At 40.7% G+C, this 23,089-nt stretch overlaps 1 protein-coding gene across 6 annotated transcripts in view; it reads right to left on the reverse strand.

Annotated features, from left to right (window-relative positions):
- The window catches only part of TMEM50B (transmembrane protein 50B), a 274,230-nt gene that overhangs the window by 77,655 nt on the left and 173,486 nt on the right, over window positions 1-23,089 (reverse strand). For all 6 annotated transcript variants that reach the window (XM_069202465.1, XM_069202466.1, XM_069202468.1 and 3 more), the window contains one exon: window positions 18,757-18,917. In XM_069202465.1, coding sequence (XP_069058566.1) covers window positions 18,757-18,855 — 99 coding nt within the window. In that variant the 5' untranslated portion in view covers window positions 18,856-18,917. The remainder of the gene's footprint in view (window positions 1-18,756; window positions 18,918-23,089) is intronic.

Below are 23,089 nucleotides of genomic sequence, written 5' to 3' on the forward strand. Positions count from 1 at the left end.
GGTGCCCCATGCATCTGTTCTCTGCCAGCATTTTCATGGCATAAGTACCGCCATGAAACTACAGGAGGAGAAGGGGGTTGTAATCCCCAGGGGAGCTCTGACGGATTAGGACTGCCACCACCGCCAGACCGCAGGAATCTCCGATCCTGGCAGAGCTGGCAGTTCCCTGGCAGCCCGAACACCAGGGTTATAATGTGGGGCTTGGACCGCCGCATTGGTGAGGGTCCGACCACCATCCACGGGTCTGGGGGTTTAGTGACCGCCAGACTCGTAATGACCCCCTACGCCTCTTACATACGGTGCTACATAGTTGCTCTCATAACAACATATCAAATCTGTTTACCATTACAAGAAGTCTCAGGTCTGCCTATCAGGGTATATATCATATAGATACAAGACATATAGGCCCTCATTAGAACATTGGCGGTAAATGCAGCCAACATACCATCGTCGTGGCTACCAACCGTCCACCAAAATATGACCGTAGCTGGAATTCCGCCAGAAGGATGGCAGAATTCCGGCTATGGTCATGGCGGCGCTGCTGCCACCAGCAGCGCCACGCCACTAGAACGCCTTGATACGGCCTGGCGGTGTTCTGCTGGCGGACGCTGCTGCTGGCAGCAGCGCCGCATCCTGTCTCGTACCGGAGGACCCCCTGCAATCAGGTAAGTCGGAGTCTCTAACATGGGAGGGAGTTGGAGGGTGTTGTGTGTGTGTGACTGTGTTTGTATGCGTGCATGCGGGTGTGAGGTGTGTGTAAATGAATGGGTGTGAGTGTACCTGTATGTAGTGCTGTGTGATTCTGTGTGTGCTAGAATGTTAGTTAGTGAGTGTTGCTGTGTGTATGAATGTATGTATGCGTGGGTGAATAGGGGTATGCATGTGTGTATAAGTGTGTATGTATGAGCGTGTAGGTGTGTGTATGTCGGGGGGGGGGGTTGGGAGAGGGGCGTCTGAGACCCCTATCAGTGCCAGGGAAGGAACTCCCTGGCACTGATAGTGCCTACCGCCATGGTTTTCATGGTGATACGGAAGCCACGGAAACCATGACGGTGGGTGGGGACATATTGCCATGGGCGGCCTAGTGACGGCCGCCGGGCTGGGGACTGTAATCTCCAGGACGGCGGTCGTTACCGCCGTGGCAGTCGTTGTGTTACATTGGCTTTTCCTTTAGCCAAACCGCCAATGTCATAATATGGCGGTATGTACCGCCGCCAGCCTTTACCAGTACAAAAAACTAAAATAAAATAAATTCATATGCCAAGTCAAGAATAAACATGAAGAATTAAGCGGTACTTAAGGGTGAGTTGAAATGTCTGACATTCAGACGGGATTCCAACAGGGGTCATGGTTTTGAGGTGTGAAATATGATATGGATGGCTAGGTGCCCAATAATATAAAAGGTAGGCGATAAAAATAAAATAAAATAAAAATCACTACATTTTCAAATTCAATTTAAGTAGCAAAGCATGTCCACAGCTCCTGAACGTACTAAGTTTACCAAGAACAACTTGCTATGAAACCACATTTTGAGCAAGTGATAGCAGTGTACACAAGAACAATATGTAGTATTAGGCAAATGTCCAATTAACCATGCCATCCCACCGAATGTGACTGCTCATCTACAAGCTTCGCTGCAAAAGGTCCTCAATTGCCTAGTGTGTGAAAACAACATAGCATACAAAATGAAATCCTTAAAATATGCAACGCTTTTCGATAGCAGCTTTGATGCATGATAAAATGGGCTTCGAGGACTCTATTGTGCTGAAGAAACCTCATTTTACTTTGTTTTTGTTTAATGGCAAAATCCCTCCAAGACTTTATGTGAATAAAGATGGTTACGCAGTGACGAGCATGGACACTCTGCTTATGCTGTAATGCTCCTCCATTTTTTTGTGTTGTCAAAGGATCCTTCCTGAGTTCTGGCTGACCACCGTCCAATACCCATATTATGACAGTGGTGGATGCACAACGGTCAGACAGCCAGCACCACCAGTTTTCCTCCACTGGAGGGGCTGGCCCTGGGGATTACAAGTCCCTTCTCCACCAGCGATTACATAGCGGTAGCATGGGCAGTGCAGGAGCCCCCCATTGCCATCCCCGGTGTGCTTTTCACTGTCTGCAAGCGCAACAGTTCCTGGTGTACCGTATGCAACGCAGCATTGCCGCTGGCTCTATTAGGGACCGGTGTCAATGTTGTGGGCTGTTTCCTGCTGGGCAATCCGGAAACCCATGATAGGGCCAGCGGGAAGGGGACCCCACGGGCGGTAAGCTGACTGCGGGACTTCCGCAGACAGCCTTTTCCGTCCGCTGAAGTTGTAATTAGCCCCTTAGTGTCTGAAGGTGAATCTGGTGATGGGCTGTTCTGCTTGTTCCCTGCCTCTAGCCTTCTGCTCCTCTAGTCTGATTTACACAACTATTTTACTCACATATCTTTACAAATTTGTCCTCTTCTATACAAAACTTTGTTTAATAACATTATGACATTTTGGATCACAGCAAACATGACCTTCCTGTTCAAGAGGCCACTAATACCTTGGTTAAGGCCTCCAAGGTGCCTCGTCAAGTGGACCACACACTTTGTTACATGAAGTCTCTCTTAACCAACGGATGCTGTGGGTGTTTGGTTGCCACAGTTACCATCTTCTCCTATGTCTAACCAACAGCTACAGTATCAAAACGAAATGTGTACAAGGGCAATGAAAATTCTATGGTTTATAGTGATGTATAGTTAAATGGATGAAGTTTTCTCTTTTATATATGTTTAAGCAAATTTTATTATGATATGCAATGCTAATTTTTGTGGATTTTACGCTTTATCTATGACAACATTTATGTGTAAATAAAAGGGAAATTTTGTATAAAGTGATAGTTGAGTACAGATTTATTATGTCAAAAAAATGTGGTTCTACAGCTATAGGACACTCATTCCTCTACCTTGGTTAGGTGTTGAGGTGGTGTGTTTATGCAATTATAAATAATATTCCTTAAGGGAAACATTTTGTTGTTGTATAATCAACAGCTACACCTAAATCAGAGGTAGGACTTGCTGTTGTCCCTGGCCTAGGACTTAGCAAGCGTGATCTTTCTTTGTCTGATAATGCCTTATCTATGCAAGAAATACTCTTGTGCCTAATCTTACATGAAACCCTTTGTAAATGGGGCTACATGATCTTTCCAGTTTCACTGATAATAGCATTCCCAAACAGGAAGGTGTTAACTGATTTATCCTTCTTGAATTTACTGCCCTATATGCAATCATACTTTGAAGGTATGCCCAGAACATTAGTCCTATTAAGCACACAACAAACTAGACTTATTGATCTATCAGAAGCAACTAGGGGCCCTGCCTTCGAATGCCATTGAGCCCGACACAGACTATTCTAAATTAACTCTAATTCTATAGTAAATGTGCCAAGAGAGGGAACAACGTATACATCTTATTATCCCATGCTGGTATTTTAAAGGGGAGAGCCACACAGGTCAATCTTTTATGGTAAGCACCCACCCCAGAAAACATCAAAGTAAGCTACGGTTATCATAAGAGGATCACACTGGAAAGCTAAAATTAAATACTTCCAACCCAAAACAAATCATTCAGAGGTGGCATCAGGCTCAAAGATGTTGTATTCACATCCTCAGGGAAGATTAATTGTGCCATACATCACCTCATTGTTCAGAACATCATTGAGAAAGGGATGGCTTCTACTTCTTGACAGAAGGGTATTGCTAAGCCTGTTACGTCCTTTCTGAATTGTAAATAGTTCTGTGCATTGGACTATGCAGTTGCCCTCCCAACAGGGTACCCTGCTTTGTCAAGCCTTAATATCCTGGCAAAACAGAAGACTAACTTCACACAGGGAGACATAAAGGAAGAAAATATAGGGAAACCCCCTAAGAGAACCCACTGGAGAATCCAAGAGATTTTGGAGTAGACACCTCACCCACTGATCAGTGGCATGCTTTATCATCAGCACATATACACACCCTGGTATTGAAACAGAAGACCTGCAAGGCTGATAACGAAGAAGTTACAAAAATGTACTTTTAATCATTAAAAGTGGCACCTTTGGCAAGCAATGAAGAAAATGAACTCTATAACAGACACTCTGCTTTTTGAGGGTCCCGAACTTATGACTATTGACTCAGAAGCTATTGCTCTTTTTGAGGAACTATGGGGGTTTGGTTACTATACCAACTAAGTCTTTTTCGGCTTAATGAAGAAAAAAAAAATCCAGAATAGGCAAAAGCCTCTGAACGGTAATTAGGGGATAAAGAAAAAACTATCTTAGTTCAGATTTCAAATGATTTGTTTGACAATAATGCCCCACTCTGCCCTAACTATTCTTCAAATGATCTGCAATAAGTAAATTCTGGCATCAATTCTGGCTGGAATACTGACGAGGCCTAGGCAAAGGGTCTGTCCATACATTCTGGTCTCTTGGTTTGGAATGTCAATGAATTTAACTCAACTGACAAGATGGATTTGTTTATTCCTGGCCCCACGATATACCTCTGTAAAAAACTGTTGTCCAGAGATTTTCATTCTTGATTTGTGTTTTTGGATCATTAGATAAGTAATTTTGCTTGGGTAGACATTGCTGATCCGGGACGAATATTTCTGGACAATATTTTGAAAAATGGCAGATGTGTTGCACTGATGATGTAATACTTCAGTATCCATGAGACCTATATACTTCATTTTGGTGTCAAAACATAGGTTGTGGGGGTACGACAGTCTTATAGAGACAGAAAATAGCTCCTCAGAGCAACCCCTATTCTATTTTCAAAAATGACGGCTATAATAGAGGAAGAAGAGACATACAGAAATGAAACAAATAATAATGGCTTTTAATCCTTTTATGTACACACCAAACAATGCTTATGATCTGAATATGAAAAAAAAATACATTTGAGAAGAGCATATAAACAAAGACATCTTTTGTAGCACAGGTTTTGGAGGTACTTGTGCGTGTAAGTTCTGTGCGTAGAGGCTTTAGAAATTTAGTAGGTTTTAGAACCCCATCAATATCTTTCCAACCAAGTTCACATGGATCTTTCTCTACATATGCATGATCCAAAACATTTAGATATCTTCTGTTCAAGTAAAATGCTCATCTAATGTGTCCACGCACAGAATAGGACACCGTTGGTAGGTCACTTAGCAGGACTGATCTCTTGAACTCAGTGTACCGAAGGTAGGTAAATAGGTGACAGTCGGAACTCGTTTTCCACACATGCACAAGGTATATTTTAAAGTCACATTCTTCTTCTGCCTCAGCAAATTCTTTTAGAAACTCCATAGATTCAGCAGTTAAAGCTCTAAGCTTTATTTCAATTTTGCTCATAGTGCCATCACCTGTAAGAACACTTTCCTTGATAAGAACACTGGGCATCTCTGGGTCAAGTTTCGTGTACAGAATATGAAGCGGGATAAAGTGTATTTTCTTGTCTGTTCTATAACTTATCCATCACAATCCTTGACTTATGAACATTGCAACAAATCTAAGTAGCACAATAATACCATCTGTGGAATTTGTCAATACAATGACTCTATTGGAACCATTTCGAACAGCCCACTCAACATGTGGCACAATATGAAGGTCAGCTTCCTCCAATTTGCTGTTAAGTTCTTGAAAAATATGGCCCGTACCTTTTGAATATCTGTCTGCAGGCACAGACTCCTCACTGGCAATCATTCCACTTGCAATAATTGGAAATTCAGTGTTCACTGAAGTATCCACAATGTTTAGGCGAGTTAATAACTCCAGGTTCATCTTGTTCGATGTTGATGATGCACAGGTATAGGTGTCAAACTTTTTATGCAGGCAAGGTCAATTGTTTCACTTGCAGAAATTTGTCTGATTCTCTCACATTCTTTGACAGATAGTTCAAGATAACTGTCAAAGACAATGTGAAGTTCTTGCAAGGCACACCCTGACTTTCATATCTGTAGAACAGTCTGAATGACCTCTCCAAAGTTTTGCATGGATGAAATTTTGACCATCTACAATTGTGACATACAGTCCACACCAACAGCAGTTTTTTAATGAGGACACCTTTTCAAATTGAAATTCTTCAGGTGAAAGTTTTTTTTCATGCTCTTGTAAGAGTTTGTGCTTTGCTGGTTTCGTTGCAGCATCACCATCAAATAATGCGTTTGTTTACAGAAGATCATGCAACAGAATGTCCTTGGATAAATTCACCCCTTTCTTTCGCTACATCCATCTCTCTATGTGCTTGTGAATTATTTTTTTTGTAACCTGTTTTGTAGTGGTTAGTTGAACGAAAGTCTTGCAAAGGCAATTAAAGCATGAAAGTTTAGCTTTAGTGACTATGTCAAACAGAATCTCAATACAAACCTGCTTCTGTTCTGCATGTAGTTTTGATCCATGTTCCAGGACATCTAGTAGATGTGTCTTTATAATGTTATCCACATATTGTTTGGTCACAAATTTTTGTAGTCGCACAGGCTCAGTCATTTCAAAGGGGTTTCCTTGCTGCTGCATGAAATGAAGAAGGCTGTCAACATGTTTATTAAAACATTCCCCCCTCTTTCCTACAAGTTTGTGGTGAGGAACAGTTTCACAATGGTCCATTAATTTTTAATTTGTCATCGCTCTGAAACATTGCAAAGAGAAAGGACTTCATGATAAACTAGCTGCCATTGAGCAACATATTTGCTTTAACGTGTCTGACCAACCATTCCTTTGGAGCTTTTCTGTGATCTCTGGATCGTTTGACCCAGTTTCATATCTGGAGCCAAAGCATTCAACCTTCCCTCTCTGTCTTTCACCACAAAATGTGTTAGGATGAATTTTCTGTAAAGGTATGGTTTTTCCACCAATAGCTTCTTCACTCTTTCCAAATACCAGGACGCATATCTCAGGTAGCTTATGCAATTGAATTCACGAAACACAGTAATCAGTGACTCCACAGTCTTCATGTGTAGCTACCAATCACCTTCCTAACCAGCATGTACCAAGTTTTTCACTAGAACTGTCATGTGTAAAACATTTCCCCAGTACTTGCAAAGTTCTGATTTTTCTTCACATTCTTCGACAAACTCTACAAACTTGTTTTTCAGATTTTGAACTGAGTGTACTAAATATTGCCTGGCTGCGCATTACGTCTTTTAAATGAAGTGCACCCTCATATCTGAGATAAGGTATGCAAAACCTAATTTGTCATTCTTGCCCCAGAAAGCATTCTAACACAATGTTTCTATAGCCTCAGATATGATGAGCATACCTTGTAACAAACTAACATAATGAGTTCCGCTCAATACTGACTGACAGTTTTGCTACTGAAGATTTCAGCCTCAATTACTGCATCGTCTATGCTACATCCAGCCAGATAACTTCCTGCAAACCACAACTTTTGTCATGTGGAAAACGTCCATCATTGGATGAACATCTACTGAATTGCTTATAAAAAATGTCATCTACAATACTCCTTACTATGTCATTATAACTTGTTGATACACCAATCATATTCATTGACGTGATTAGCTCTGTACTTATGCACTGGTCATAGATTGCATGGGCATTTATCATGTGTGGTGAAGTTTTCTGTTTGCAGTGATGTACTTCATAAAACATGCTTTGGAAAAGACAGTACATTTGCACAGCATAAGTGTCAGATCATGGGATTGTCTTCCACTTCTTCGCTTATATCTTCAAAGCCATCATCAATATTGTTGACTTCTGTTCCAAACTCAAGAACTTTAGTTTCTAGCAGTTTTGCTTTGCTGATACTAAACAATGATGTAAAAAATGTTAAGACAACACCAGGCATTCTTGTTGACTCCCATGATTTGAAGAGCCCTGGGACACCACAACATTTGTCATCAAGTCCAAAATCTAAATCTTTGAGGACGTTTCTTACCACAGTTACTGTTGATTTTACTGCAACCTATGATCTTATTTTGGCAGCAAGAACTTAAGCAATCAAATCAGCTGAGAACATCGTGCGTGGCTCATTCTTTTTGTTAGACTGATAACAATGAATTCTGTCATTGTACACTCTCAGCAGAAAAATATTAATTTCATTATTATGGACCAATAAAGTTTCGCCAATGTTGACCATTATTTCCCTAACTTCACAGCGAGCGAACCCGTAGCCAGCACTCAAGAGTGGCTTTAAAACTTAATTTGCTTTTTCAAAGAGTGCAAACTTAACTGAAGGCTGGCGATTACTTTATTGCTGGAAGCTCATTGTACATTTATATTTTCAAATGTATGCAAGCATGCAGTTCGGGGGGAGGCGGGGATACAAATCCGCTGCAAATATATTCACCTCACTGTTTAGATCAGCTAATCGGCTGAAAACTTCATTTTAGTAGAAACTAGCTGCAGATAAAACAGGTCTGCCCTTTGAGGCTGGAATACTCTGTACTTTGTTCTTTCATCAACCGCTTTGGCCCTTGTTTTGGCTAAACCACAGATAACACATTGAAGATCCTCTGCTTTCTGATCAATTGTTGGAGGTGGACGAGGGGTAGCCATCAACCTTTCTAAGTGGATGGGCATTGGGTTTGGTTGTTGCTTTCTCAGAAGACTCAGATTCTTGTTGTGATTCACTGGTTTCTGCTATTTTGGCAAATTTTTTCCCGGCTTTTTTTTCCCCATTGTATAGACTTGTAGCACTTGTTACGATGATAAAATATTTGATCCTCTTCACCCATCAGTTTCAATGTTTTCATCTTGCAGTATTGCTGCAGTACCTCAAACTCTTGTCTGTCCATCAGCAGTTGATGTTAGCTTTTCTTTTGGATTAGTTTGGAATATGAGACATTTTTCTTTGTTGAAGGAGTCCTCAGATCTTGTAGTTAGCAACACACTGTCAGGAGGTAAAGATCCTCTGCTACCACCTGCTTCCCTCATGTTTATGAATTTGATGGCAGAAGAGTTGCTCTGAGGAGTTATTTACTGTCTCTAGACTACTTGACCCCCAAAACCTATGTTTTGACATCAAAATGAAGTATATAGGTCTCATGGTTCCTGAAATATTCCATTATTACTGCAACACATCCGCCATGTTTAAAAATGTTGTGGTGGTGGAGAAGGAGACTGGTCACTTACTATGTATGAGAATCAACAAAGACAGAGCAGGTGCATATCTTTTTGTGCAGTTATTCCCTCACACGTAATACAATACACCCTGCCTAAAAGCTGTAAGGCCTGCTAGACGGGTTACTTACATATATTACATGCTGTATGCCAAGTCTTGTTTTCACTTTTATCTGCACCAAGACATGCAGCCTGCAATGGCAGCCTGTCATGTGCTTGGTGAAGGGTCCCTTAAGGTGGCACAATTCGTGCTGCAGCCCTTAGGGACCCTCTGTAGTACCCCAGACACTAGGTACCATTTACTAGGGACTTACAGAGGGAGGGTACTAAAGGTTTTGCCAATTGGGGAAACAACTGTACTGTTTTGGGGAAAGAGCTCTGGCACTGTGGACCTGGTTATCAAGAACAAAGTGCACTTTCAGCTACAATTACATCAGATACCAGGCAAAAAGGGTAGGCTAACCATGCCAAAAAGGGTGCTTTCATACACTTATAAACAAAATTCCTGAATCTGCTATTCAACCAAACAGCTGTGTAGAAAATAGCAGAATATTCACTTTTCTTGCTGGGACAGCACAATTTCGTTAGCTTAAAAGGCCTCTTTATTGATGATAGTCCTGCTGGACCTACCTTTATATCTGGCTATTTCTGATTTACTATGTTTTTATTTCAATAGAACATTTAAAAATGTAAACCTTTTTTGGATCGCAGATTTGAGCAATAATGACCATTTGGCCTAGTATTCTCCTCAATCTGCTTACATAAAAACAAAATCTGTCTCTACAAGCCCAACTTTGAAGCTATGAATGCATAGGTTTAAAAACTGCAAAGAAACAATCCGGGTGAAAGTATTTCAGAAATATTATGAAGACTGAAAAGTGTGTCTAAAAAATGAGAACCATGTGGCAGATGGTTTGACGCAAACTACCGGGAAGCTAGAGAAAGTCTTGACGTGGTCTTCGGAAGATAAATAATGGTGTCAAGGCCTCTGTCCTGCAAGCCCTGAAAAAGGTCTAAACTTAAGTATTGGAATCTCCTCCTTCACAAGAAAATTGATTATTATAACGCCCTTTGGATTAGAGGTAGTCAGAGCTTAAAGCAGGACATTCAAGTGAATTGTAGGCACTAGCCCATAAGGCATCTACTATTTCCCCTGTTATTTCCAAGCCTGCCATCCCTGAAGAAACCTGAGAAAAGTACATGCTGGAGCTATACAAATGAAATCCTGAAATAAGGCCATACCTATCAGAAGGACTTTAGCAGCCCGATGACAGGCTTTTGGAATTATTGGAAGCCACCCCCTATCAAAATGAGTTGAAGCCTTAAATATCTTCCCTGCAGTATGCCCAGACTGCATTCCTGCAAGATGTCGATCTGGTGGGACTCCATTTTAAGCACCACACTTTTTTTAAATAAAAAAAAAAGGGTCACCATTAAAGGAGTGATTCATGTTGTGGTGAGTTCTTAAAAAACTGATCCTACAGAAGGGTGATAATTTGTTATCATCCAACGACAAACTGATTACCGTGCTCAACATTCTATCTAAAATCTATGCAAAAGTCCTTTTGAAGTGTTTAACATGTTGGGCTACCAAAGAAGATGTAATACCTTTGCAACAACGAAGTTATTGTCCAAATCACTCATGACTGATCAGTGTTTGGCACTGTGTTCATTAGTGAAAACTACAACAGTCTTCAGATAAAGCTCTGTTGCGGTTTTGTGGACTTCCGCTCCGCTTCAGACCTAGTAATTTTTAGGCTGAAATATACCTGCCAACCTTTTGTATATGATCCAGCAATTACACAGCCACAATTGAATGCAGACTGGTGTTAAAGGGAAGGGGATTTAGAATAGGAGGTTCCCTAGGGAAAATAGTTTACAGTGAGGCTGTGTCCTTGTTTGGCTGACTTTCCAGAAGCAATCAATAGTCATTTCTGTTCACAGAAAATTGGCAAATATCATGTTGCACACCTGATGAATAGGGATGATTTAATTTTGTTGGACTGTACCCCGGCTGGCTGGCAAACAAAGGTCATATGACGTTATACAATTTTCTAAGGCCCTCATTCACCCTGAGGCACCTTGATACTAGCAAAGCCGGTCCAGAACTGGGACTTGGGTTCTCTTATAATCGCATGGGATAAAATAAAGTTTTAATCAGCTTTCTAAAATGTGCATGGCTATCCATGCCTTTTAGTTCCACAGACAGAAAGTTCCAGTGCTTAGCTATCAGCAAAGAGAAATAACTGCCTCCTCATCTGTTGCATTTCATTCTAGATACCACAAAATCTTTACTCTGCTCATCTCACAGAGACATACCAGTTGAATATCGATTTAATTGTAGCTGGTCCAGTCCCACGTAATGCCCTTTGCGGAATGCTGAGGGCCTCAAACATGGATGGATTACAGACTGGCAAGCAGTGTAAGCCCTTCAATGCCTTTGAGGTAAGCTGATGCTTTGGGATTCCTAGCACCAATTTCACAGCCGCAGTTAGCACTACCTGCAGTCTAGAGTACAATGCTTGGGTAATTCCCAAATACAAGGTGCTACAATAATCCAGACACAAAGCTGTCAATGCTTGGGTGACAGTTTAGCACGAGGGCTGAGTAATGCAGGAAAAACATTTCATCAACACCCTGGCAATGTAGTAAAAGGTAGCGTCACTTGGTGGATATGGGCTCTAAAAGTACTGGGGGATGATTGCAAAACAGAATTAACTTGACTACTGACGTTGATAAAACTAAAATGCTTATCTTTAGGCAAAGCAGGCAGAGGTCCAATGGTATCTAAGAAATCAGAACTTAGAGCAGATGAACTCTTATAAACAGCTGGGCCTCAGCTTTAACTCTAAGCTGAAGTGATGAACTCAATTCTCCAAATCAAGATGTTCCCTATTGGGTACTGTTAATGCTATTGAGAGCAGTCTGTGGAAAATTAATACCCCAAGCCCTATAAAGGTTTGTGTATGAAAATACGTTTTGCAGTTCCCTCCAATACCATGATTTAGGCTATCTGTTTAGAATACACTGACACATGGAATGTATTTGCTAATGTTAGAGTTGTTAATCCTTTATCAATCAGAGCACTCTATACCTAAAGACAAAATATCGTTCCCTGCTTGGGAGTCCCTTGCAGGTAAAAATATTAAATTAACAGTTACTCTGCACTCATTGGCATCCAGCCTTGACCTTGATCCTCTATTTACTGATTTGTGTTGCCCATTACATTTAATTACACTGAAAAAGTTATTAAAAGATAAAGTGCAACTAGCAAGTTTTAATATCACAGTGCAACTTGTCTAGCTACAAAGAACTCCATAAAATAATCTGTACAGTGTATAGGGTCAAAAGATTATTTACCCCTAACTGTTTGATGTCTTGCACAGACACATTAGGGATTTGATTTTCAGACTGTGTACTGGATTGGACTTTTCCTTGTTATTTGGAAATTTACACCCCAAAATTGCATTGAAGATGGTGACACTGTCCATGTAACATAAACGTTAAATACTCCTCGGTATACCTTTTACTTGACTGTCTTTTTATCTTGGAAGAGAGGAAGACATTCCTGTGCCTTCTTTTAAAAAATAAAAAATAAAAATCGGTGTCAGGATAGGCTAACAGCCTTGAATTAGATTTTTGCTCTTCCTTCGCCCAAAAATATATTTGCAATTGGCCAATTTTTAACAGCATTCCTAACAAAATTTTCCACAATAAACAACACTTTTAGCCTAAGTTGATTTTTTGGTATTTTTTTTTTATCCTTATTGCCATCTATCTTACATTAATATGACTTTATTTCTTTAGTCCTCTTACATATTTGATGGATTTTGCATCGTTATCTGGGAAACCCAATGTAGGGACTGTATTTATGTATCAAGCTGCAAAAAGTAACTTTATTGTAAACCACTAATGCACTTTATTACCCTTTGTCTTGAGTGTTAATGGACTTTACTTTTTTGGTCTTTATGTGAAAGCAATCCTGCACATATCAATGTCAATACATGTTGAGATTTTTAATGTTATCGAATATTTAGGATATCTGAATCAAGTTTTAGATATTCTGTTTTTGAATGTGATGCTGGTTTGTTCTTACAGTGTATTTCCAAGACATGTCAATCATGGCCAAAACATGACCTAAACAGTCACAGATGTTTCTGTTTCGCAAATTTATGAGCTGTTGCAATGCTGTTTTTAGGCAATTAATGCCAACTTATTCTTTGTCCAAATAAGTGTAAAGATTAATTTCAATACAGACAGTTAGCAGCATGTATTTCTGCTTTATTTATGTAACTTGCATAGTGTTCCTGGACCTGAAGACTATAGCACTACATGACATTGTACAACTTAACAAAAATATGAATAGTCAAGAGTGAGAGAATAGCTGCTTGCTCTCCCGCAAATGTTGTACTCTCACTACTTGGTAACCTCGCCGCACAGTGTGGAATGGTACTTACAAATCAATAGTTCTGTGTCTACCATGTCATATTTCCAGATCTATCCTGCCCCTCTACCATCGCCCTGATTGGGTAGATCATTCATTGCCATGGATGCAAGTTACTGCTGACAAGAAAAAAGGACAAAAAGCATATTCCCGTGGCAGCTGACGCAACTTGTACCTTTGGTTGCTACTGCTAGGATCAGTCATGTCACCGCCTCCTAACATGCTGTTCTCCATAGATCGGATGAAAAAGATCATGCTTTGAAATACCTTAAGCTACAGACATCCCTGTTGATCACCCTTACAGGGGTGTTTTTTTGGACTGAACTAAGTGTGCATAAGTGCGTGAGAATGTGTGTAGGTGTGGGTGGGTGAGTGAGCGAGAGTACACAAGTGAGTGCATGAGTAAGAATGCATGTGAAAGCGAGACTGAGATGGTGCATGACTGGGAAAGTGACAGCAAGAGTCACTGAATAAGAGTAACAGTGGGGCTCTCATCAGGTTCTGTAACCCAGAATCCCTTGCAAACCTCAAAATTTGGCGGAAAAAACACCTTTTCCTCACATTTTAGTGACAGAAAGTTCTGGAATCCGGGAGGAGCCACAAATTTACTTCCACCCTGCACTCCCCCACAGACAACAGACCTGTTTTTTGCAAAGTGCCTAGCTGTGGATTTTGGCCTCTAGCTCAGCCGGCACCTAGGGAAACCTACCAAACCTGTGCATTTTTTAAAACTAGACACCTAGGGGGTTCCAAGATGGGGTGACTTGTGGGGCTCTCACTAGGTTCTGTTACCCAGAATCCTTTGCAAACCTCAAAATTTGGCAAAAAAAAGATTTTCCCTCACATTTCAGGGATGGAAAGTTCTGGAATCTGAGAGGAGCCACAAATTTCATTCCACCCAATATTCCCTATAAACATGGTACCTCACTTGGGTGTGTACGCAACAGGAAATGCCCCTAAACACTACGTGGACACATCAAAATTATTAAATACAAAACTACCTGTTTTTGATGTTGGGGTGGGGGGTGGAGGGGTGGAGACATGACCTGCGTTTTTGGTCCTGGGCTCAGCAGACATCTAGGGAAACCTGCCAAACCTAGACCTTTCTGAAAACTAGTCCAGGGAGGTGTGACTTGAGTGGATCCCCCAGTATTTTCTTACCCAGAATCCTCAGCAAGCCTCACATTTAGCTTTAAAAAAGAAAATCAACTTTTTCCCCACCTTTGTGTGGGATCACTGCACCAGCACAAGTTTCCTACCACCCAACGTTCTCCTCGGTCTCCCGATAAAAATGATACCTCACTTGTGTAGGTGGGCCAAGTGCCTGTGACAGGGAAGAGCCAAAAACAGGTCGAAATTGAGGTGGGACCAAAGCAGGTCCAAAAGGGCAGTTTGAAAAAAACATTTTGAGGCTAACAAGTGGGGCAGAATTGTTATGCGCATAGATGAGACAATGCTGGGTGGTAGGAATTTTGTGGATACCTGCAGAATCTGAAAGGTTCCATCACAAAAATGTGTGATTTCAAGCAAAGTTGGGGATTTGCAGAGCATTGTGGGTAAGAAAATGGTGTGGAGTGCATGTGAAGCAAACCACCCTGGACTCACCCAGATGTTTAGTTTTCAGATGTGTCTAGGTCTCGTAGATTTTTCTACATGGCAGCGTCCCAAAGTCCAAAAAGTGCAGCCCTCGCCATTTCAAGTGGGACGATTTTGAGAGTTAGACAAGCTCTCATGGTCCAAATGTAAAACCTAAAACCCAAATAATCAAATGTCCTCTTGCTTGCTGTGGGATAAGATGTTTTAGCGTGCTGGGAAAGAGCTGTAAGGCTGTTACCCCCGTCAGTTGAGGTGGAGGGGGGGGGGGGCATAACCATGCCCATAATGGTTGGTAGCCACCACCCCACTTTTTTTTTTTTTTTTTTTAAATTCTCTGGCATCTAGTAGGCTTTCTGCCCCCTGCCCCCCCCCCCCCTTTCCAGAGAGAGGATCGGCGGTAATTGTCCCATCTGCCCACCGGTGGGCAGAGCAACGTTGTCCCCATGTATTTGAGGTGGGGGTATAGCCATACCCCCACCCTCTTTTTAAAATAAATAAATAAATAAAAAAAGGTCCCTGATCTCTGCCCCCCTGGGTGGCAGATGGGCCTTACAAAAATAGGTTAAGCTGCTTGCAAAAGGGGGAGAGGGAGAGAAAAGGCCTCATAAATAACTGCCCCCCAAGAGGTCCCTCCCTTTTTTTGTGTATGTAAAAAAAACAAAAAAACCTCTCTGGTATCTAGTGGGCTCTGCCCCCCCCCCCCGGGGCAGATCAGCCTAATTAAAATAGGCTGATCTGCCCCCAGAGGGGCAGAAAAGGCCTCAAATAATTGCCCCCTGCCAAAGGGGCTGCTCCCCTTATATGGAAACAAACATAAGCAGACACTAACACAAAATCCCTGGTGTCTAATGGGCATTTCTGAAGCCTGATCGGGCTGGAGAAATGCTCACAGAGACATGAAAGGAAAGGAAAGAAAAGCCCTTTCCTTTCATGTCTCTGTGCCACCCCCAACCCCAGGATCTGAAGAGAAATTATTTGTCTTCCGATCGCGATGGGGTAGCCTCTGATGAGGTCAGCGCGCAATCGTCACTGGGAAGGGGGGTGGGGTGGGAAGGTGGTGGAAGGGGAAGCGATTTGCCATGGGAGGGGGGTGGGAGGCTTATGGGGGGAGCGCTTACATCCAGGGGAAGGGGTTAAAGCTGTGACTACAGCAATATGGCAGTGAAGATCTAGCAAGGGGACAATTCTGTTCGTCACTTCTATCTGGAGAAAACAGAACTAGATAGCCTGGTCCCCTAGTTCTCAGATTAAAGTCCATGTGAAGTTGAAGATTCCATACAGGTTTAACAGAAGGCCAAATGCTAATCAGAGGATCAGAGGCATCTGTGGATGTCAGTAAAATGGTAGTCTTGTTAGGTATTAGTTTTAGAGAATTTAGCAACATGCTCCCTCGAATTTGATTGGCAGCTTGTTATAGATCCAGCGGGCACAAAAGTAGGATCTGAGCCTGATTCTGAGGAAGACTTAAATTGAGCTAGATGGTGCCAGTGTACGTGTAGAATCAGGCCCTGACTTACTAGAGCCGATGTGCCAGGAGCCACAGATATTTGTTAAACAGAAAAGGTGACAAGACGGAACCCTGGGGACATAAAAAGGTTTTCAAATGCAAATTCCAAAAGGAGCAAAAAGGGACTGATTAAGTCCTGTCTGCCAAAAACAATTCAGCTATTGGAGTGTGTAGTACCCATGAAGCAGGTTTTGCTTAATATAGAAATCAGAAAACCTTGGTCCACACTGTTAAAGGCTGCAGACAGGTTTAATATTAAAACCCCAACATCTCTGCCGCTGAATATTTTCCACATATTATTATTAGATACCAACTGGACTACCAGTTCTTTGCTTCTTCATTAGCAAGACCTAAATGGAAAGAAAAGGAAGCATTCTGCAAACTCCTGAATATGAAAGAAAACAGACTCTTCCAGGACTTTTCCCAAAAAATGCGGAAGCAAAATGGGTCCAGAGTGACGGCAATTAGAAATGGGAGCAGTCTAAAATCTAATGAAAGCTGTCCTTACACACATGGATTCTTGCTTTAGTGAATTTGGTGGGGCGTTCATGTGGTGGGGATAATGAGGATTGGTAGTATGCATTCTTGTTCAAAATGCTGCTCAATATTTTATCGTCGAAAAAAAATAGTCAATACCTTTTACACAGTTTCTTGGAGGCAAGAAATGTGGATTAAAGAACAGCTCGAACATCTCATTTAGTTTTCATTCGGGAGCAATTCCTGGGTGATCCCAAATTGGTACAGTGCTAGTTCAGCAACTTGGAAATTTTTGGAAGGTGCCAAGTAGCCTTTCATTCTCCTACTTTCTAATTGCAAGTTTCAGACTCTCTGTTTTACCAGATCAGGGAGAGCCATGTATTTTTCTCAAATCTCTTCAAAATCAGTTTGTTCTTCTTTTGTAGGGATAAAAGTAACTCAGGGCTTCAGAGATGCCAGCTTTACTCTTGCACAGGTAACAACTGAAGTTTACATCCTCATTAAGAGGCCATGCCTGAAGCAGTGGTGACAAGGCATAACAAGAGCAAAGTCTCTTACAGTAAATTGTCAACTGAAGTAGAAGAATCTATCCTAGTTTAGTAAGCTCATAATGGATGATCTAAAAAGGAGGTAAATTTACAGAAACAAAAACCTTTAGCTTAAGGATAGCTAAATTTTTAATCAAATTCAGCGTCTCACTGTTAAGGGATGTAAACCATACACTTAAATTGCTTTAAATGGTGGCATTCTCAACACTGAGAGCTATTTTGCTAACAATACAATAGTGGTAGCTTAATTATACAGAAGAAGCATGTAACAAGCAATATACCAGTAATAAATAAAAAGAAATATTAAGGATTTTACATGAAAAGGCTCTGAACTGCCACCTGGAATTGAATGGAAAAGACTTCCGTTTAAAATTATCTCTTGGTGTGAAACAATAGCAGCCCCTCCATGCAAGTAACTAGGCCCATCTCTGGAATATTTTAAATCCTTTTGAAACCAAATCAGTGAGTAATGGCAAGCAGACTTTGAAGAGCAAAGTTTCACTCTCTTTGGTAGGAAAAATACCTAACAAATGGAAATTAAGCATACCTGCAATCAGGTCCCTAGATGTAACTATTGATTGCAACATGACTTTAATATTTAAACAATTATGCTTCTGACCTGTTTAGGTTACTCCTGAAAGGCCAGAAATGCATCCTTTAAAACACATTGAGTAGATCTACTAATACAGCTCTGGGACTAACTCGGGTTTGGATGAAATATGAAAACAATGTTAGGGTAATAGAAAATTAAGTTAATATTTTCAACAAAGGGCAACTTAATAAATGCATACCTGGATGTCAACTGTCTAAATTGTCCAAAGGGCAATTAAAGTTCAGGAAATAACATGTTTTAAAAATAGGTAAAAAAAGAAAACCGAGGAGGGGACCATAAACACTGTATCAGGTGAATTAAACCTTGACAGAATTAGTCCCACTATATGGACCTGCTCAACAAGTTGTTCCCCACACTTAGGAAGCTACGTTTCTTGATGGCAGGTGTGATGCTTTTTGCAATGCTAGTTGCTCTAGCTCTTACCTTTGCTTAAGTTGCACATGGTGCATAATACCAAACATAAAGTGTAAAAAGGAAAGAGATATTACTGGAGCACTTACCAAAACACCTGCTATCACAGAAGCAATTGTGTTTCTTTTTTCACCCCAATCAACACATTCACATTCTGGCCACCGAAAGTTATCCAAGAATCCTGCCATTTCACTTTCTGCTCAGTGTGCTTTTCTTCAACTGTACATGTAGGGCTCATTAATCCTAGACCCTTAAACATAAAATAAAAGGATAGAAAGTGAAGGTATGTAGATAAACGTTGCAAAACTCTGTTATTTGATAATATTTACAGTTAAGTGCTGATGTTTAAGATATCCCTGCTGGTGAGTTGTTCAGACAGTGACATGATAATACACATGCAATGCAAACAATACATAATGAGCCATAGGTGTTTAGAAAATATGTACATCTTTGGCCAGGCAGATAAGAATTTGACACACACTCGTCCAAATACATTAATGTGGAAGCTTGGGAGCCACTGAGTGCCAAATTACACATAGGTTACTCTACCTATAGCTACAAGATATAAGACTGCCTCAGCAAATGAGGAATTCAGTGGTATCACGGAGAGCAAGGCTGAAAATGATGCAAGCTAGGAACATTTACAGTTAGTTATCATACAGGATAACAGATGCCCACCCAAACATAACCCTACATAATACATATGCTGTGTTAAAATGTGTCACTAAACTACACAACAGTTTCAAAATACACATTAATAACTATTTCATATTCCTAATTTGCTCCTGAAATACATTAAAAAAGATACTGTTTAAGGAACGAACACATATTTAAGAGTGCATTTCATAGTGAGCATCCTGGCTCATTGGAATGCTGGTCTATATAACAAAACTTTATTAAGAACAAGTCTTTTCAAGAATGTTAGCTGAGTGTCCTTGACATTTTTTTTTTTTTTTTTTTTTCATAGTCTCAATAATAATTTACTGAATAGTAGTCAACGCTATGATCAGACTACAGGAATATTACATTATTCCAATATGGTATCCACCACAGGCTGCAACATGCACAGTTTTGAGTGTTCATCCACCAAATAATATAGTATATTAGTTTTTGTAATTTTTGTCTCATCATTCTCCAGAAGGGTACCGGAAAAAAAGCTAGGCTTTGTATGCTAGTCACTTCTAGCAACCATCATGTTTGCTTAGATCAGTCAGGGATGTGGAATTCCTATCGCCCGACGCCCGGGACATCTTGTTTGGGGGCAACAAGTTTTTATGTTTACTTTGTCCTTGGGACAAGTAGGCCCAACCCCCTGCAGCACAAACCCTTTGGCTGCCTGTTTACAGAGAGTTGAACTCTCTGCAGTTGAGGTAATGTGTTTCCAAAAGATAATGCTGTTCGAACTTGTATTTATGGTTCATTATTTGAAAGCCTTCATTATTAGGGTGCGTGCTGTAAATAAATGTTTTAAGGTCACACTTCACTACTGACGTTGGTTCCAGTACAAAAAAAAAACGTGTTCACACATGTTTGAAAAGTTTAGGCTAAGAGGCTAAGTATAATGCTCCCAGAATGCTCTCTGATTATATGCAAATGAAGTGTCATTTAGTAAAATGTGTTGATGCATGCTAGCATTTCCCAAAAATATTTCTAATGGAAAATCAGTGTAACCATTTTCAACATGATTATGGGAAGCATGAAAATAAACAAACACTGACAAAGCCAACTGATCTGACATATTTTTATAAGTCTTTTAGTTTCATCAATGCGTGTCTTGTTTTGACATGGCTTTTGTAACACTTTATTGTTGTGGGAGCTACCAGGCCCTCAACATTGTAACAAACATTGGCAAAACCCCCCCAAAAAGTTTTTGAACTCTTAAAGCACACGTTGCCACCAGCGGCATAACAAAGGCCCCACAGCCGCCCTCCAGGGGGCCCCGTCAGCACAGCACCTGCCCTGAGTGAGTCTGGAGAGGGGGCTCCTCCATGTTCTTTGCAAAGGGGCACCCTCCAGTTTCGTTACGTCACTGATTGCCACTGTAGTTCCTGACACTGAACAAAACTACTTTGTGTGGCAATATGCTCCTTGTGGAAGAGCAGAATGCGATCACTCACAGTAAAGCCAGCCGAAAGAGAGAGAAATAGAAGTTTAATAAAAACAAAATGTCTTTGTTACCACCAGACCTAATTAGGGACCAAGACCCACATGTAGGTAGCTTTTTGCATGTCGCAAACAGCGACTTTCGCTGTTTGCGACATGCAAAAAGCACACTGCGATGCAAAACCCAGTTTTGCGATTCAGTAACCTGGTTACCGAATCACAAAACAGGTTTGTGACTCGCAATTAGTAAGGGGTGTTCCCTTCCTAATTGCAACTCGCAGTGCAATGTAGAATTGTTTTGTGACCGCGGGCGCAAACCAATCTCAGTTTGCACCCATTTCAAATGGGTGCTAACACTTTCGCAAAAGGGAAGGGATCCCCATGGGACCCCTTCCCCATGGTGAATGTCACTGTAAACATTTTTTCAGAGCAGGCAGTGGTCCTGCTCCTAAAAAATGAAATGAAAACGTTTCATTTTTCGTTTTTGTTATGCATCTCGTTTTCCTTTAAGGAAAACGGGCTGCATTACAAAAAAAACCAAAAAAACCTGCTTTATTGAAAAGCAGTCACAGACATGGTGGTCTGCGGTCTCCAGCAGGCCACCATTCGTGAGGGGGTCGCAAATTGCGACCCACCTCATGATTATTCATGATGTGGGCATTTGCGAAGCCCTTGCGAATCACAGATGGTGTCAAGGACACCATCCTACATTCGGATTTGCGACTCGCAATTTGCAGGTCACAAATCTGAACCTACCTACTTGTGGCCCCAAATTCTTAAAGAAAGTCACAAAAGTGCACCCATGGTATATGTCGTACCCCTATAAAATATTTGTGAACTGTATTTTAGCGTGGGTAAATACGATGTGTAGATTTGCTCATGTGAAAATCTATTGAGCATCTGCAAGTTCATTTTCCCTCCAGCCACTTTCTTCCCAACCCTGGAAGAAGTTCTAATTCTGCCATTGTCAGGAGTAAATGTCCAACCTTTCTTATTATGGGAAAATATTAGAGAGAAGCTGGTAAAAATCTTTAAAACATGCAGGTTAGTAGGTTTGCAGACTCAAAGGCATTCCAGCCCTGGAACTATTGCTTACTGCTTCCTCCAGCCCCAGTATACAGATCTGCAGAAAGGTGGCAAAATAAGGAAATTGCTACAGTAGGGATTTAAACTCCAAGTATTCAAGCCCTACTATGGTAGTAGCCCTGGCATAATCAGAGAGGCTATTAATTGCTGCCATAATTTGTCGCCACACTACATGGCACCAAAGGGACAAGTAGATCTTTTTACAGGACAAGTAGATTTGAGAAGCAACCTGTCCCCTGGACAAGTAGATATTTTAATAAATTCCACACCCCTGTCAGTGTAGAGTGTATTAGCAAAAGCAGTCTTTTCCAAGCAGGACTTACTAATGATTGGGGTTTCTCGATCAATGGAAGATACAAATTCAATTGAGTAGAACAATAAAAAGTAGTATTTTAAGGGTGTTGGCATGCAACAATACTTTTCATTCATGGGCAGAGCAAAATTGAAAGTCCCAGCTCAGTTGGTAGAGATCTTGAATAAATGTAAACCTCTAGTTAAAAAAAAACACCTGTTAAAGAACCAGACACTGCTAACTATTGGCAAGTTAGAGGGTTATTGAGAGTTTTACAGATGCTGGACATCTAAAGAAAAATGGTCATGTCCTGTCCGCTCTATTTAGGGTATATAGCCAGGTGTACAATGTAATAAGGCAAACAAAACATAAAGTTTTGGCAGCTATCCACCAAGCTCAAATTAATCGTCTTACACTTTTTATACTTGAGCACCTTACAAGTATTTAGATAATTTATGCTGTTTTGTGAAGATCGGTAGCTCATATTTATGGTCATTTGTTTATTATACAGTCTGTAAGGTTTCTATGAAATGGCTTGCATTTGTTTCTGTCCTCATTTTAGCACTACAGTATTGATTTAACAATAACATGTCTGTAATAAATTATATACAGCAGTAGGAATGTCAACATTCATGGAAATTCTTAAGAATGTCAATGATTTTAATAAATGTTGTAGGATGTGGCACAATGATTAAAACAAAACAGATACAATAGGCAAAGTAAGATAGTATTAGTCATTATTTCTGAGTGTCATTAAGTGGGTAATAAACATCTGTGTTAGCATCAAGAAAACTCTAGGGGTGAACAATCGCTTTACAAATACTAGTTATGTTACTTTTACAGTTTTACTCCCGTCCTCAGTATTAAAAGCTGTGTTAAATACACTGCAACATTTATAAAGTACTGCTGACTATACAGAAACAGAGAGCTCTACATGTAAC

This window comes from Pleurodeles waltl, chromosome 8 (genome assembly GCF_031143425.1).
Source record: "Pleurodeles waltl isolate 20211129_DDA chromosome 8, aPleWal1.hap1.20221129, whole genome shotgun sequence".
NCBI classification, from domain to species: domain Eukaryota; kingdom Metazoa; phylum Chordata; class Amphibia; order Caudata; family Salamandridae; genus Pleurodeles; species Pleurodeles waltl.